The sequence below is a fragment of the Myotis brandtii genome, unplaced genomic scaffold, assembly GCF_000412655.1.
Source record: "Myotis brandtii unplaced genomic scaffold, ASM41265v1 scaffold1392, whole genome shotgun sequence".
In the NCBI taxonomy this organism is placed as follows: domain Eukaryota; kingdom Metazoa; phylum Chordata; class Mammalia; order Chiroptera; family Vespertilionidae; genus Myotis; species Myotis brandtii.
This window is the reverse complement of record NW_005354974.1, coordinates 59,656-71,819: the sequence shown is the minus strand read 5'-3', so window position 1 is coordinate 71,819 and position 12,164 is coordinate 59,656. Positions and strand designations below refer to the sequence as shown.

At 41.5% G+C, this 12,164-nt stretch overlaps 1 protein-coding gene across 9 annotated transcripts in view; it reads left to right on the top strand.

Moving 5' to 3' along the window:
• The window catches only part of LOC102247791 (F-box/WD repeat-containing protein 12), a 46,502-nt gene that overhangs the window by 20,122 nt on the left and 14,216 nt on the right, over window positions 1-12,164 (top strand). For all 9 annotated transcript variants that reach the window (XR_001361026.1, XR_001361023.1, XR_001361024.1 and 6 more), the window contains exons 5-6: window positions 7,054-7,263; window positions 11,263-11,421. Coding sequence is in view for 3 of the 9 variants with exons in the window: in XM_005860759.2 (XP_005860821.1) it covers window positions 7,054-7,263; window positions 11,263-11,421 (369 nt within the window). In the remaining 6 variants the exon portion in view is untranslated. The remainder of the gene's footprint in view (window positions 1-7,053; window positions 7,264-11,262; window positions 11,422-12,164) is intronic.

Below are 12,164 nucleotides of genomic sequence, written 5' to 3'. Positions count from 1 at the left end.
ATAGTAGTTCTTATTTGAATGTTTGGTAAAACTCCTCTGTGAAGAATTCCGGACCCAGGCTTTTGTTTGCTGGGAGTTTTTGATTGCTTCTCTTCTTTCATCAGTTGTTATTGGCCTATTCAGGTTTTCTGATTTTTCCTGATTCAGTTTTGAGAGATTGTATTTTTCTAGGAATTTGTTCATTTCATCCACATTGTCCAACTTGTTGGCATATAGTTTGTTCATAGTATTTTCTTACAATCCTTTGTATGTCTGTAGTGTCAGTGCTTGCTTCTCCACTTTTGTTTCTGATTTTATTTACTTGGGTCCTCTCTCTTTGTTTCTTGATGAGTCCAGCTAAAGCTTTATCAATGTTGTTTATCTTTTGAAAGAACCAGTTCATGGTTATATTGATTATTTTTGTATTTTTTTTGTCTCTGCCATTTATTTCTGCTCTAATTTTTTCCTTCCTTCTGCTTACTCTGGGCTTTTCTTGTTGTTCTGTTTCTAATTCTTTTAGTTGTAATGTTAGATCGTTTATTAGAGCTTTTTCTTGTTTACTGAGGTATGCCTGTAATACTATGAACTTCCCTCTCAGAATTGCTTTTGCTGTGTCCCATAGATTTGGGGGTTGCTGAGTGTTCAAATTCATTTATTTCCAGGAAGTTTTTTATTTCTTTTTTATTTCATTGGTAACCCTTTATTGTTTAAAAACATACTATTTAGTCTCTGTGTGTTTGAATTTTTTTTAGTGTTTTATATTGTGATTGATTTCTAATTTCATGCCACTGTGGTTTAAGAAGATGTTTGATCTGATTTCAGCTCTCTTGAACTTGTAGAATGTCAAATATTAATTGAGCATAATTGCTTGGGTTGATTGCTGGGTTCTCTGTTCTGTTTTGATCTATATGCCTGTTCTTGTGCCAGTACCAGGCTGTTTTGATTGTGGTGGCTTTGTAGTATAACTTGAAATCTGGTATTGTGACCCCTCCAACATTGGATTTCTTTCTCAAGATTGCTGCAGCTATTTGGGGTCTTTTTTGATTCCATATAAGTTTTTGATGACCCATGTGCACTTGAGAAGAATGTATATTCTTCTGCTTTGAGGTGGAATGTTCTGTAAATGTCAGTTAAATCCACCTGATGTAGTGTGTTGTTTAAGGTCTCTGTTTCCTTGTGTGTGTTTTTTTGTCTGGAAGATCTATCCAGTGTTGTCAATGGAGTGTTAAAATCACCTACTATGACTGTATTGCTATTGATCTCTCCCTTAAAGTTCGCCAAGAGCTTTTTTTATATATTTAGGTGATCCTATATTGGGTGCATAAATGTTTACTAGGGTTATTATTTCTTGATGGATTGATCCCTTTAGTATTATGTAATGGACTTTTTTTTGGTCTCTTGTTAAGGCTATTGCTTTAAAGTCTATTTTGTCAGATATAAGTATTGCTACCCTGCTTTTTTTTTTTTTTCATTTCCATCTGCATGGAATATTTTTTTCCTCCCTTCACTTTTATCCTGTGAGAGTCTTTTGTTCTGAGGTACGTCTTTTGTAGATAGCATATTTCAGTCATGTTTTCTTATCTATTGATCTACCCTATGTCTTTTGATTGGAACATTTAATCCATTTACATTTAAGGTTACTATTGATAGGTACTTATTCATTGCCATTTTTATTCTTTAGGCCTATGTTTCTCTCTATATATGTTTCTTCTTATTACAGTAGTGCCTTTAACATTTCCTGTAGTGCTGGTTTGATGATAATAAACCCCTTTAGCCTTTTTTTTTGTCTGAAATTCTCTTTATTTCCCCATCTATTTTGTATGATAGCCTTCCTGGATGGAGTAGTCTTGATTTCAGATTCTTTAAGTGGACATCCCTGTCTTATTCTTGTTCTTAGGGGAATGCTTTTAGTTTTTGCTCATTGACTATGATGTTGGCTGTAGGTTAGTCCTATATGGCCTTTATAATGTTAAGGCATGAGCCCTCTATTCCCACTTTGCTGAGAGTTTTTATCAAAAAATGGGTGTTGGGTTTTGTCAAATGCTTTTTCTGCATCTATTGATATGATCATGTGATTTTTGTCTTTTTATTTGTTTGTGTGTTGTATCATGTTTATTGATTTGTGAATATTGTACCAGGCTTGCATCCCTGGAATAAATTCCACTTGTTCATGGTGTATGATCTTTTTAATATATTACTGGATCCGATTTGCTAATATTTTGTTGAGGATTTTAGCATCTATGTTCATCAGGGGTATTGGCCTGTAATTCTCTTTCTTTGTAGTGTCTTTATCTGGTTTTGGGATTAGGGTAATGCTGGCTTCATAAAAAGAGCCTGGAAGTGTTCCTTTTTCTTGGATATTTTGGAATAGTTTGAGGAGTATAGGTGATAGTTCTTATTTGAATGTTTGGTAAAACTCCTCTGTGAAGAATTCCGGACCCAGGCTTTTGTTTGCTGGGAGTTTTTGATTACTGCTTCTCTTTCATCAGTTGTTATTGGCCTATTCAGGTTTTCTGATTTTTCCTGATTCAGTTTTGAGAGATTGTATTTTTCTAGGAATTTGTTCATTTCATCCACATTGTCCAACTTGTTGGCATATAGTTTGTTCATAGTATTTTCTTACAATCCTTTGTATGTCTGTAGTGTCAGTGCTTGCTTCTCCACTTTTGTTTCTGATTTTATTTACTTGGGTCCTCTCTCTTTGTTTCTTGATGAGTCCAGCTAAAGCTTTATCAATGTTGTTTATCTTTTGAAAGAACCAGTTCATGGTTATATTGATTATTTTTGTATTTTTTTTGTCTCTGCCATTTATTTCTGCTCTAATTTTTTCCTTCCTTCTGCTTACTCTGGGCTTTTCTTGTTGTTCTGTTTCTAATTCTTTTAGTTGTAATGTTAGATCGTTTATTAGAGCTTTTTCTTGTTTACTGAGGTATGCCTGTAATACTATGAACTTCCCTCTCAGAATTGCTTTTGCTGTGTCCCATAGATTTGGGGGTTGCTGAGTGTTCAAATTCATTTATTTCCAGGAAGTTTTTTATTTCTTTTTTATTTCATTGGTAACCCTTTATTGTTTAAAAACATACTATTTAGTCTCTGTGTGTTTGAATTTTTTTTAGTGTTTTATATTGTGATTGATTTCTAATTTCATGCCACTGTGGTTTAAGAAGATGTTTGATCTGATTTCAGCTCTCTTGAACTTGTAGAAACTTATTTTGTGTCCTAACATGTGGTCTATCTTTGAGAATGACCCATGTGCACTTGAGAAGAATGTATATTCTTCTGCTTTGAGGTGGAATGTTCTGTAAATGTCAGTTAAATCCACCTGATGTAGTGTGTTGTTTAAGGTCTCTGTTTCCTTGTGTGTGTTTTTTTGTCTGGAAGATCTATCCAGTGTTGTCAATGGAGTGTTAAAATCACCTACTATGACTGTATTGCTATTGATCTCTCCCTTAAAGTTCGCCAAGAGCTTTTTTTATATATTTAGGTGATCCTATATTGGGTGCATAAATGTTTACTAGGGTTATTATTTCTTGATGGATTGATCCCTTTAGTATTATGTAATGGACTTTTTTTTGGTCTCTTGTTAAGGCTATTGCTTTAAAGTCTATTTTGTCAGATATAAGTATTGCTACCCTGCTTTTTTTTTTTTTCATTTCCATCTGCATGGAATATTTTTTTCCTCCCTTCACTTTTATCCTGTGAGAGTCTTTTGTTCTGAGGTACGTCTTTTGTAGATAGCATATTTCAGTCATGTTTTCTTATCTATTGATCTACCCTATGTCTTTTGATTGGAACATTTAATCCATTTACATTTAAGGTTACTATTGATAGGTACTTATTCATTGCCATTTTTATTCTTTAGGCCTATGTTTCTCTCTATATATGTTTCTTCTTATTACAGTAGTGCCTTTAACATTTCCTGTAGTGCTGGTTTGATGATAATAAACCCCTTTAGCCTTTTTTTTGTCTGAAATTCTCTTTATTTCCCCATCTATTTTGTATGATAGCCTTCCTGGATGGAGTAGTCTTGATTTCAGATTCTTTCTTTTCATTACTTTGAATACTTCATGCCATTCCCTTCTGGCCTGTGGTGTTTCTGTTGAGAAATCAACTGATAGCCTTATGGGAGCTCCCTTGTAGGGCATTTACTCTCTCTCTTGTGGCCCTTAAGATTCTCTTTTTGTCCTTAATGTTTGACATTTTAATTATGATGTGTCTTGGAGTGGGTCTCTTTTGATTCCTCTTGATTGGTACCATTCATGTTTCCTGAACATGTGTGGCTTTTTCCTTCCCCAGCTTAGGGGAGTGTTTTGTCATTATTTCTTTCAACAGGTTCTCTATCTCTTGCTCACTCTCTTCTCCCTATGGGTACACTATGATCTGAATGTTGTTTTGTTTCATGTTGTCCCAAAGTTTCTCTAAATTATCCTCATGCTTTTAGAAAATACTTTTTTTTCCTTTTTAAAAAAATATGTATTGTTGAGAACATTACATATATTTCCGCCCCCCCTCCCCCATTATCCCCTTCCACCTGGTTCCCTCCTTGCCCCAGGCCTTCACCACCCTATTTTCTGTGTCCATAGGTAATGCATATATGCATATATGTTCTTTGGTTAATCTCTTCCTGCCCCCCTTTCCCCTTCCCTCTGAGTTCGTCAGTCTGTTCCATGTTTTAATGCCTCTGGTTCTATTTTATTCATCATTTTATTTGTTCACTAGATTCCTTGTTCCTTTGATTTCTAGCTTCAATTGTTGATAGATATGTATTTATTGTCTTTTTTTTTTAAATATATTTTATTGATTTTTTACAGAGAGGAAGGGAGAATGCCTCTGGTTCTATTTTATTCATCATTTTATTTGTTCACTAGATTCCTTGTTCCTTTGATTTCTAGCTTCAATTGTTGATAGATATGTATTTATTGTCTTTTTATTGTTCACGGTTTTTATCATTCTCCTCCTCCTCTTCCTCCTCCTCCTCTTCCTCTACTTTCTTCTTCTTCCTCTTCATCTTCTTAAGGAATACCCTTCAGCATTTCATTTAATACTAGTTTGGTGGGATGAACACCTTTAGCTTTTTCTTGTCTGAGAAGATCTTTATCTGCTCTTCAATTCTAAGTAATAGCTTTGCTGGGTAGAATAATCTTGTTTGTAGGTCTTCGTTATGCATTACCTTGAGTATTTATTGTCATCTCTGTGCACCACCACCAGCCTTTGTGTTTAACTTTTAGATACAATTAGTAGGGTAAGCATTCGTGGGAGGACACATGTGTCTGCAGTGTCCTTTAAACAAGGACGTCTAAAGATTAGGCATAAATATTCCGGTAAACACCCAAGGGTCTATACCAGCCGTGGGCAAACTACGGCCCGCGGGCCGTATCCGGCCCGTTTGAAATGAATAAAACTAAAAAAAAAAAAGACCGTACCCTTTTATGTAATGATGTTTACTTTGAATTTATATTAGTTCGAACAAACACTCCATCCATGCTTTTGTTCCGGCCCTCTGGTCCAGTTTAAGAACCCATTGTGGCCCTCGAGTCAAAAAGTTTGCCCACCCCTGGTCTATACTTACAGACTTGTTGGGAAAGGTCGAGGAACAATTAGGGGCAATCACCTTCAGCCAACTCCCCTAGGGAATTCCAATAAACAGGGGTTGGTGCCTTCAGCCAACGCTCCTTGGTCAGAATTTCCTCCTTACAGATTTTCCAACCAAGTCTTCCGTGCTCCCCCACAATTATGTCAATGCTTTTCACAGCCAAGCCTTGAGGTAAACTAACATTTTGCTTTTCCTGCAGTCTGTAATTATTCTTTAACATTTTTTTTTAGTTTTCTGTGTATTCACAATATTTGTCTCCACGTTTTATTTGCTGTTCCCTGGAGAATTCTAGGGTTTGAGTTGTCTTTTTCTAGCATTGAAGTATCTGGTGCCACTAGCAGCTTCCGACTGCCCCAGCCCCCACGCCTCTTTTCTGGGCCACATCGAGTGGAGTCAGGGTCCCCAGACCATCACTGGTCAGCGTCTTTCTGCCCTGTTCCGCTGGCCACTGCTTCCCATTCTGAAATAGGAAGGGGAGTTTAACTGCTCCTTCGCCCACTTCCTGCCACTAACCACTGGTAAACACCCTGTGTCCTCCGAAGCTCACCCTCAGTCCGTCCACAGGCCCAGTTCTGTCCCACTGATGGCATGTTAGCTGAGCAACAGAAATCAGCTGTTGATTTGTTGGCCTGTGGGGAAGAAAGAAACTAGTGGAAGAATACTGAGATACCAGGTGTGGGAAAAGAGATAGAGACCATGATACAGAGATAACATAATAGAAAAAGGGTCAGAATAACACCAAATTGGAAAGAAACCTTGTGTGTGAGCTCTGGAGACTCAGGAACAGTGGCTAGTGGGTTGGTTCTCGGATGCCCTGTCTTAATGTACTGTGGGCCCTCTGGCACTTGGGCTCTTGACCTCTCCAATCCAGTTCTCAGAATCCCGGGAAGAGACCATGGAATCAACCCAGCTTGGGCCACTGGTTTTCCTCTGGGCGTGGGCATGGGCCTGGGCCTGGGCCTGGGCCAGGGCTGGCCTGTGGTGGTACTGCTGGGTTCATTGTAGGGAAGTGGGTGTCCTGGCCAGGGCAGCTGCAGATATGCAACACAAGCCATTCATATCCACAAGCCCGATTAGCTTATCGTGAAACTGACTACCCAGGTCTGGGCGAGATGCTCCGTGTGGAGGCTCTGTGTGCAGCCATTCGTGGCCAGGTCCCAGCCGGGTGTGTAGTGTTGGATCCCGCCTCCCTGCCCAGCCTTCCTCAGCTGAGCTGTAGGTCACCACCGGAAGTGCAGCAGACATACCGGCCAGTCCACCTGGTGATGCCACCCAGTCCCCCCGAAGTCTCTACACACCCACACTCAGCCACCTCCGTGGTATTCCCTGCCCTGCTGTTGATTAGTCCTGTGAGGATGGGGATGGGGTCCTTTCACCTGCATGTCCCAGGGTGTGCTGGTTGAGGGATGAATGAAAAGAATGTGTGTTTATGAAATAAACTGCTCTACATAAGTTCTTATATTAATTTTGTTGTTGCCCAGGGCATGGAGATCTGGTCGAGCCCTCTACAGCCTGATGCTCTGGTGAATTTGGTGACTTACCCTCAGCTGCAGCTGGTTGTCACCGTGGACGCACAGGGACTCATCAAAGTGTGGGAAGCAGAGAGCGGGCGGGAGTCAGCCTCCTTCTGCCTGCCTACACACTCGTCTGCATTGGAGGCCTCTGACCATCCAGAGGGCCCCTTCCTGCTGGTGAGTGACCCGGCTCTCAGGAGCCTCTGTGGGTGCTAGCCGTCTCCCAGCCAAGGGCACAAAAAAGTTGGAGTGCAGGGCCACGGAGAGTTGGAGCTTTGGGTGGATTATCAGGTGTTGCAACCTGGCAGTAAGGCTGGGCTGAGAGTAAACAGTCTTTGCACCTGCTGCAGCTCAGCACTCCTATCACCTGGTCAGAGTAAATGAAAACCTTTCTGGAAAAGGATACCAGTATCCCAGGCCTCACATTATTTCTCTTTTCAGACATAGCAGCCATCACACACTTAAAGCTAACTAGGGCATAAGAATAGTACCAACTAACCCTGGCCAGGTGGCTCAGTTGGTTGGAGTGTTGTCCCGTGCACCAAAGGTGGTGGGTTCCATTCCTGGTCAGGGCACATACCTGGTTGTGAGTTTAGTCTCCAGTTGGTTCAAGTACAGGAGGCAAACTGGTCAGTGTTTCTCTCTCTCTCCCTTTCTGTCTCTGTAATACCAATAAAAACATATCCTCAGGCAGGGATTAAAAATAAAAGCATAGTACCAACTAGAACTGGCAGGATAAACAGCAGACAATGTTGAGAGAGCCATAGGGGCTTCAGATAGTGTGGTTATTAGATACAGACAATAAGACACCAATGGTTGCTATGATCAGGGAAGTGAATTTCAGCAGAGAACTTAAAGCTATAAAAAATGACATAGACACAGACAACAGCATGGTGATTACCAGTGGGGGCGGGTTGTGGTGGGAGGTGGAATAGGAGAAAGGAAGGATAAATGGTGATGGAAGGAGACTTGACTTTGGGTAGTGAACACACAATATAATATACAGGTGATGTATCATAGAATTTACCCCTGAAACCTATATAATTTTATTAACCAATGTTACCCCAATAAATTAAATAAAAATTGTTTTAAAAGCTATAAAAATGATCTAATCTAATAAAAGACAAACATGCAAATTGACCGTACCTTCACTATGCTGTAAGCCACACCCACCAAGCCAATCAGAGCGACTATATGCAAATTAACCCAACCAAGATGGTGGCCGGCAGCCACGGAGCTGGAGCGAGCAGGAGGCTTGGTTGCACCAGTGATGGAGGAAGCCAAGCTTCCTGCCTGCTGCCGCCGGCTCTGAGCTCCACTGAAGGCAACAAAGTTTCAATTATAGAAGATAAATAAACCCCAGACACCTGCTTTCAGCTGGCCGTGGCCACGGAGCTGGAGTGAACAGGGGATGCCTGAGATGCTGACTTTTTAACCGGCTTCTTGGGAATATTGGGGCTGCCAGTTCTTTTGAGTAGCAAGACCATAAAGGATCTATGAAAAAACCTAGTATTTGAAATCCCGGGAGTAGGCGAGGCACCCCTTTTCTGTAGTCTTGATGCTGAAGGATAGCCTGGCTGGACACCAGATCCCTGCTCACACTTCTCTTGAATTTTGTGAAAATATTATTTCACTGTTTATGTTTCTGTTGAAAGTCTACAGGTACCTGACTTTACTTGTCAGAAACTTGGATTTTTAAAACCAAAGGCCTTCAAGATATTTTTAAATATTTAAAGTCTAGTAGTTTCATTGTGACATGTCTGCAGTGATCATCCTGGGTCACCCTTTCAATACATAGATTCAGGGTTTTTTTTTATTTCTAGGAAGTTTCACTGTATATGAATTTTAATTATTAATCTGTTAATGAAATGTTAACAGATTAACGCTCTGTAGGAACTTCATTCATGTTTATTTGATCTTCTTGCCTATCTTCTCAGATACTTTCCGATTCAGTTTAGCCTTTCATTCTACTTTTGTGCTCCTACCTGTTTTCTTTCTTCTCTTCTAGTGCCCTTATTTGTTCAGAGAATGTTTTCTCTCTTAGGTTTATTATGCCCACTTTTTCCCTTAATCCTCACCCGAGGATATTTTTCCATTGATTTTTTAGAGAGAGTGGAAGGGAAGGGAAGAGAAAGAAAGAAACAGCGATGTGAGAGAGACACATCAATTGGTAGCCTCCCGCATGCACCCCGACTGGGGCCGGGTACCAAGCCTGCAACCGAAGTACAAGCCGTTGACTGGAATTGGTCCCAGGACCCTTCCGTCCATAAGCCAACGCTCCATCCACTGAGCCAAACTGACTAGGGCTATTATCTTCATTTGTGAAGTAACTTTTTCTTTCTTTTTTCCTAATGTTTTTACTGATTTTTTTTTTTTTTTAGAGAGAGAGGAAGGGAGAGAGAGAAACATTGATGTGAGAGAAAAACATCTATTGGTTGCTTCCCATATGCCACCCGATCAGGAACCAAACGTGCAACCTGGGCATGTGCCCTCACCGGGAATCAAACTGGCGATCTGTTGGTGCACAGGGCCACACAGCCAGGGCGAGATAGCTTTTTCATCAGTATCCTTCCTGAAGTAATTTCTCTTATTTAATATCTTTTTTTTTTATCCGTTTCCATTCTGAGTGTTGAATTTCTGATTCCAGATATCCCTTCATATGCTTGTATTGTGATATTTAACTCCTGTCCATGTGGCTACAGATCTCTGATTTCTGGTTTTCCTTTGGTGGAATAGTTTTATCAGCTTAAATGTGTTGCTTCTCACTTTTTCATGACCTTGTTTGTTGCTGTTTTCTATGCGTTGTGAAGTGTTTGTGTTTTCTTGGCCAGTAAGAACAAGTGTTTTTCAGGAAAAGAAAGTCCAGATTGTGTTCCAGGTGCAAATGTCTGTGAAAAATGTTTTTTTAAAACAGTAGGTGAAGGACAAGCCATTCAAGAAATGGAGCCCTTGACCATTAGGAGAGAGAAGCTAAGCTACTCCCATATCACTCCATCTGTGGCAATACATTTAGAATAATTAAAACTAAATTAAAAGGCAGTCAGCCCTAGCTGGTTTGGCTCAGTGGATAGAGCATCGGCTTGTGGACTGAAGGGTCCCGGGTTTGATTCCGGTCAAGGGCACATGCCTGGGCTGTGGGATCGATCCCTGGGAAGGGGGCGTGCGGCAGCCTATCAATGATTCTCTCTCATCATTGATGTTTCTATCTCTCTCTCCCTATTCCTTCCTCTCTGAAATCAATAAAAATATGTTTAAAAAATGTAAAAGGCAGTTATAAAATTATCCGAGGGATAACTAACTGGTTTTTAAAATCAATCTGGGATGTGCCTGGCCTTGCTAGGCAAGACAAAACCTGGAACTGAAAAAATACACAGATTTACCTAAAAAATTAAAAACATCTGAACTATAGAGTATTATAAAATTAAGACATAAAAAATCAGGAGAAAACACTGTATCTTATTTAACAAAGCATTAATATCATATTTTTTGAAGCATAGAGATCTAGTAGAAAAATAGGTGAGGACATGAATAGTCAACTCATAGAAAAAAGTACAAGTGGCCAATAATGTGTAAAGGAATGAAACCCAACTCATAACCAAGAAAGTAGCATCACAACAAGGCTTTTGACCTACTGGATGAGCAAACACATAAAAAAATCGGTATTGTAATAAGTGTGGTGAAAAATAAATATTTTTTATACATGGCAAGTAAGAATATAGATTGAACACTTTTAATAAAGCTTGCCTTTTTCCTGTTAGAAGTTTTAAATCTGATACTCTTTGGACCTAACAATTCCAGTTGTAGGGACCTCTCGGGGAAATATTGGCATTGCCGCACAAAGATCGTTCATGGTAATGGAATTTGTAAACAACCCAAATTTCCATCATAATGGGATGAAGTAAAAAGTCCTGGAAAAAGTCCTCTGATGAGAAGAAATTGCCAAAGAGTATTTGGAAACAGAAAAGGCAGGGCAGGCTGCAGCTAGCATTTGAGCATGAGGATAGCAAGGGCTTCTGTGTGGAGGGAGGAGAGGGTTTGCTCTCATATTGTTTGAGTAATTCATTACTTTTGACTTAATAAGTGTCATTTCACCCCAGCGAGGAAGGAGTTATGTGGCCACCTGGTCCTTGGGCGAGGACAGGAGGACACAGGTAGTCACTGCACTTCGTGTTGCAGGCAGCCTGTGCCGACGGAACACTCTACACGCTGACGGTGCCCGGGCTGCAGCTGCTGTCCAGGGTGAGCGCGTTCCCAAACCACCCCGCCAGCCTGCTCTGCTCTCCTGACTGCCAGTGGGTGTTCACATTGGCCCAGGACTCAGACCTGAGCCCCAAGGTCAGTGCTAGGCTGTGTCCCTTGTCCCAAGGGCCAGGCTTTGTGTGCACAGGTAGTGGGTTGTGTGCCCGGTCTTGCACATGCATCTGGGAGGGTGGCTTCTTGAACAGGACCACGTCTGCGGCCACTCAGGGCCACCAGCTGGGCAGTGGTGGTGCCGGCCTCTCCCCAGAGCCACTGCTCTTTCCAGGCTGCTGTGTTGCTCCCAGGTTGGAAGGAGTTCGTGGCTTGGCTAGAGGACAGAGTCAGTTCTGAAGGAGCTGGGGCCTTAGGGACACCTTGGTGGAGTGTCATAGACATTCAGTAGCTTGAGAACAGAGCTTCCATGAGAGCGAGGATGAGAGGGTGTCAGGTCAGGCATGAGGAGATGCTGGCAGTGGGGGACAGCATCGTTACCTGGACCGGGCACAGCATGGCCAGCCCATGGCACTGAGCACCACCACCAGCACCAGAGCCCCGGGACCCAGGGAATGTCCTGGTGATTTATGGGCATAGAGACGTCCAGCCTGAGTGCCAGGAACTGACCTGGAAAATTAGAGCGGAGTTGGAGCCCCCTGGAGAGGTCTGAGCCATGCTGGGCCGGTGGATGAGGAAGGCCAGGAAGAGAGCTAGGGCAGGCAGGGCAGTCAGGCGGCAGTGCCGGCACCTGGCAGCCAGGGGAGGTGAGAGGTCTGGACAGGGCAGTGGAGGAGAGAGGTTTCAGGAAGGCAGGTAGCGGGGGGCGGTGGAGGAGGAGGCTTCAG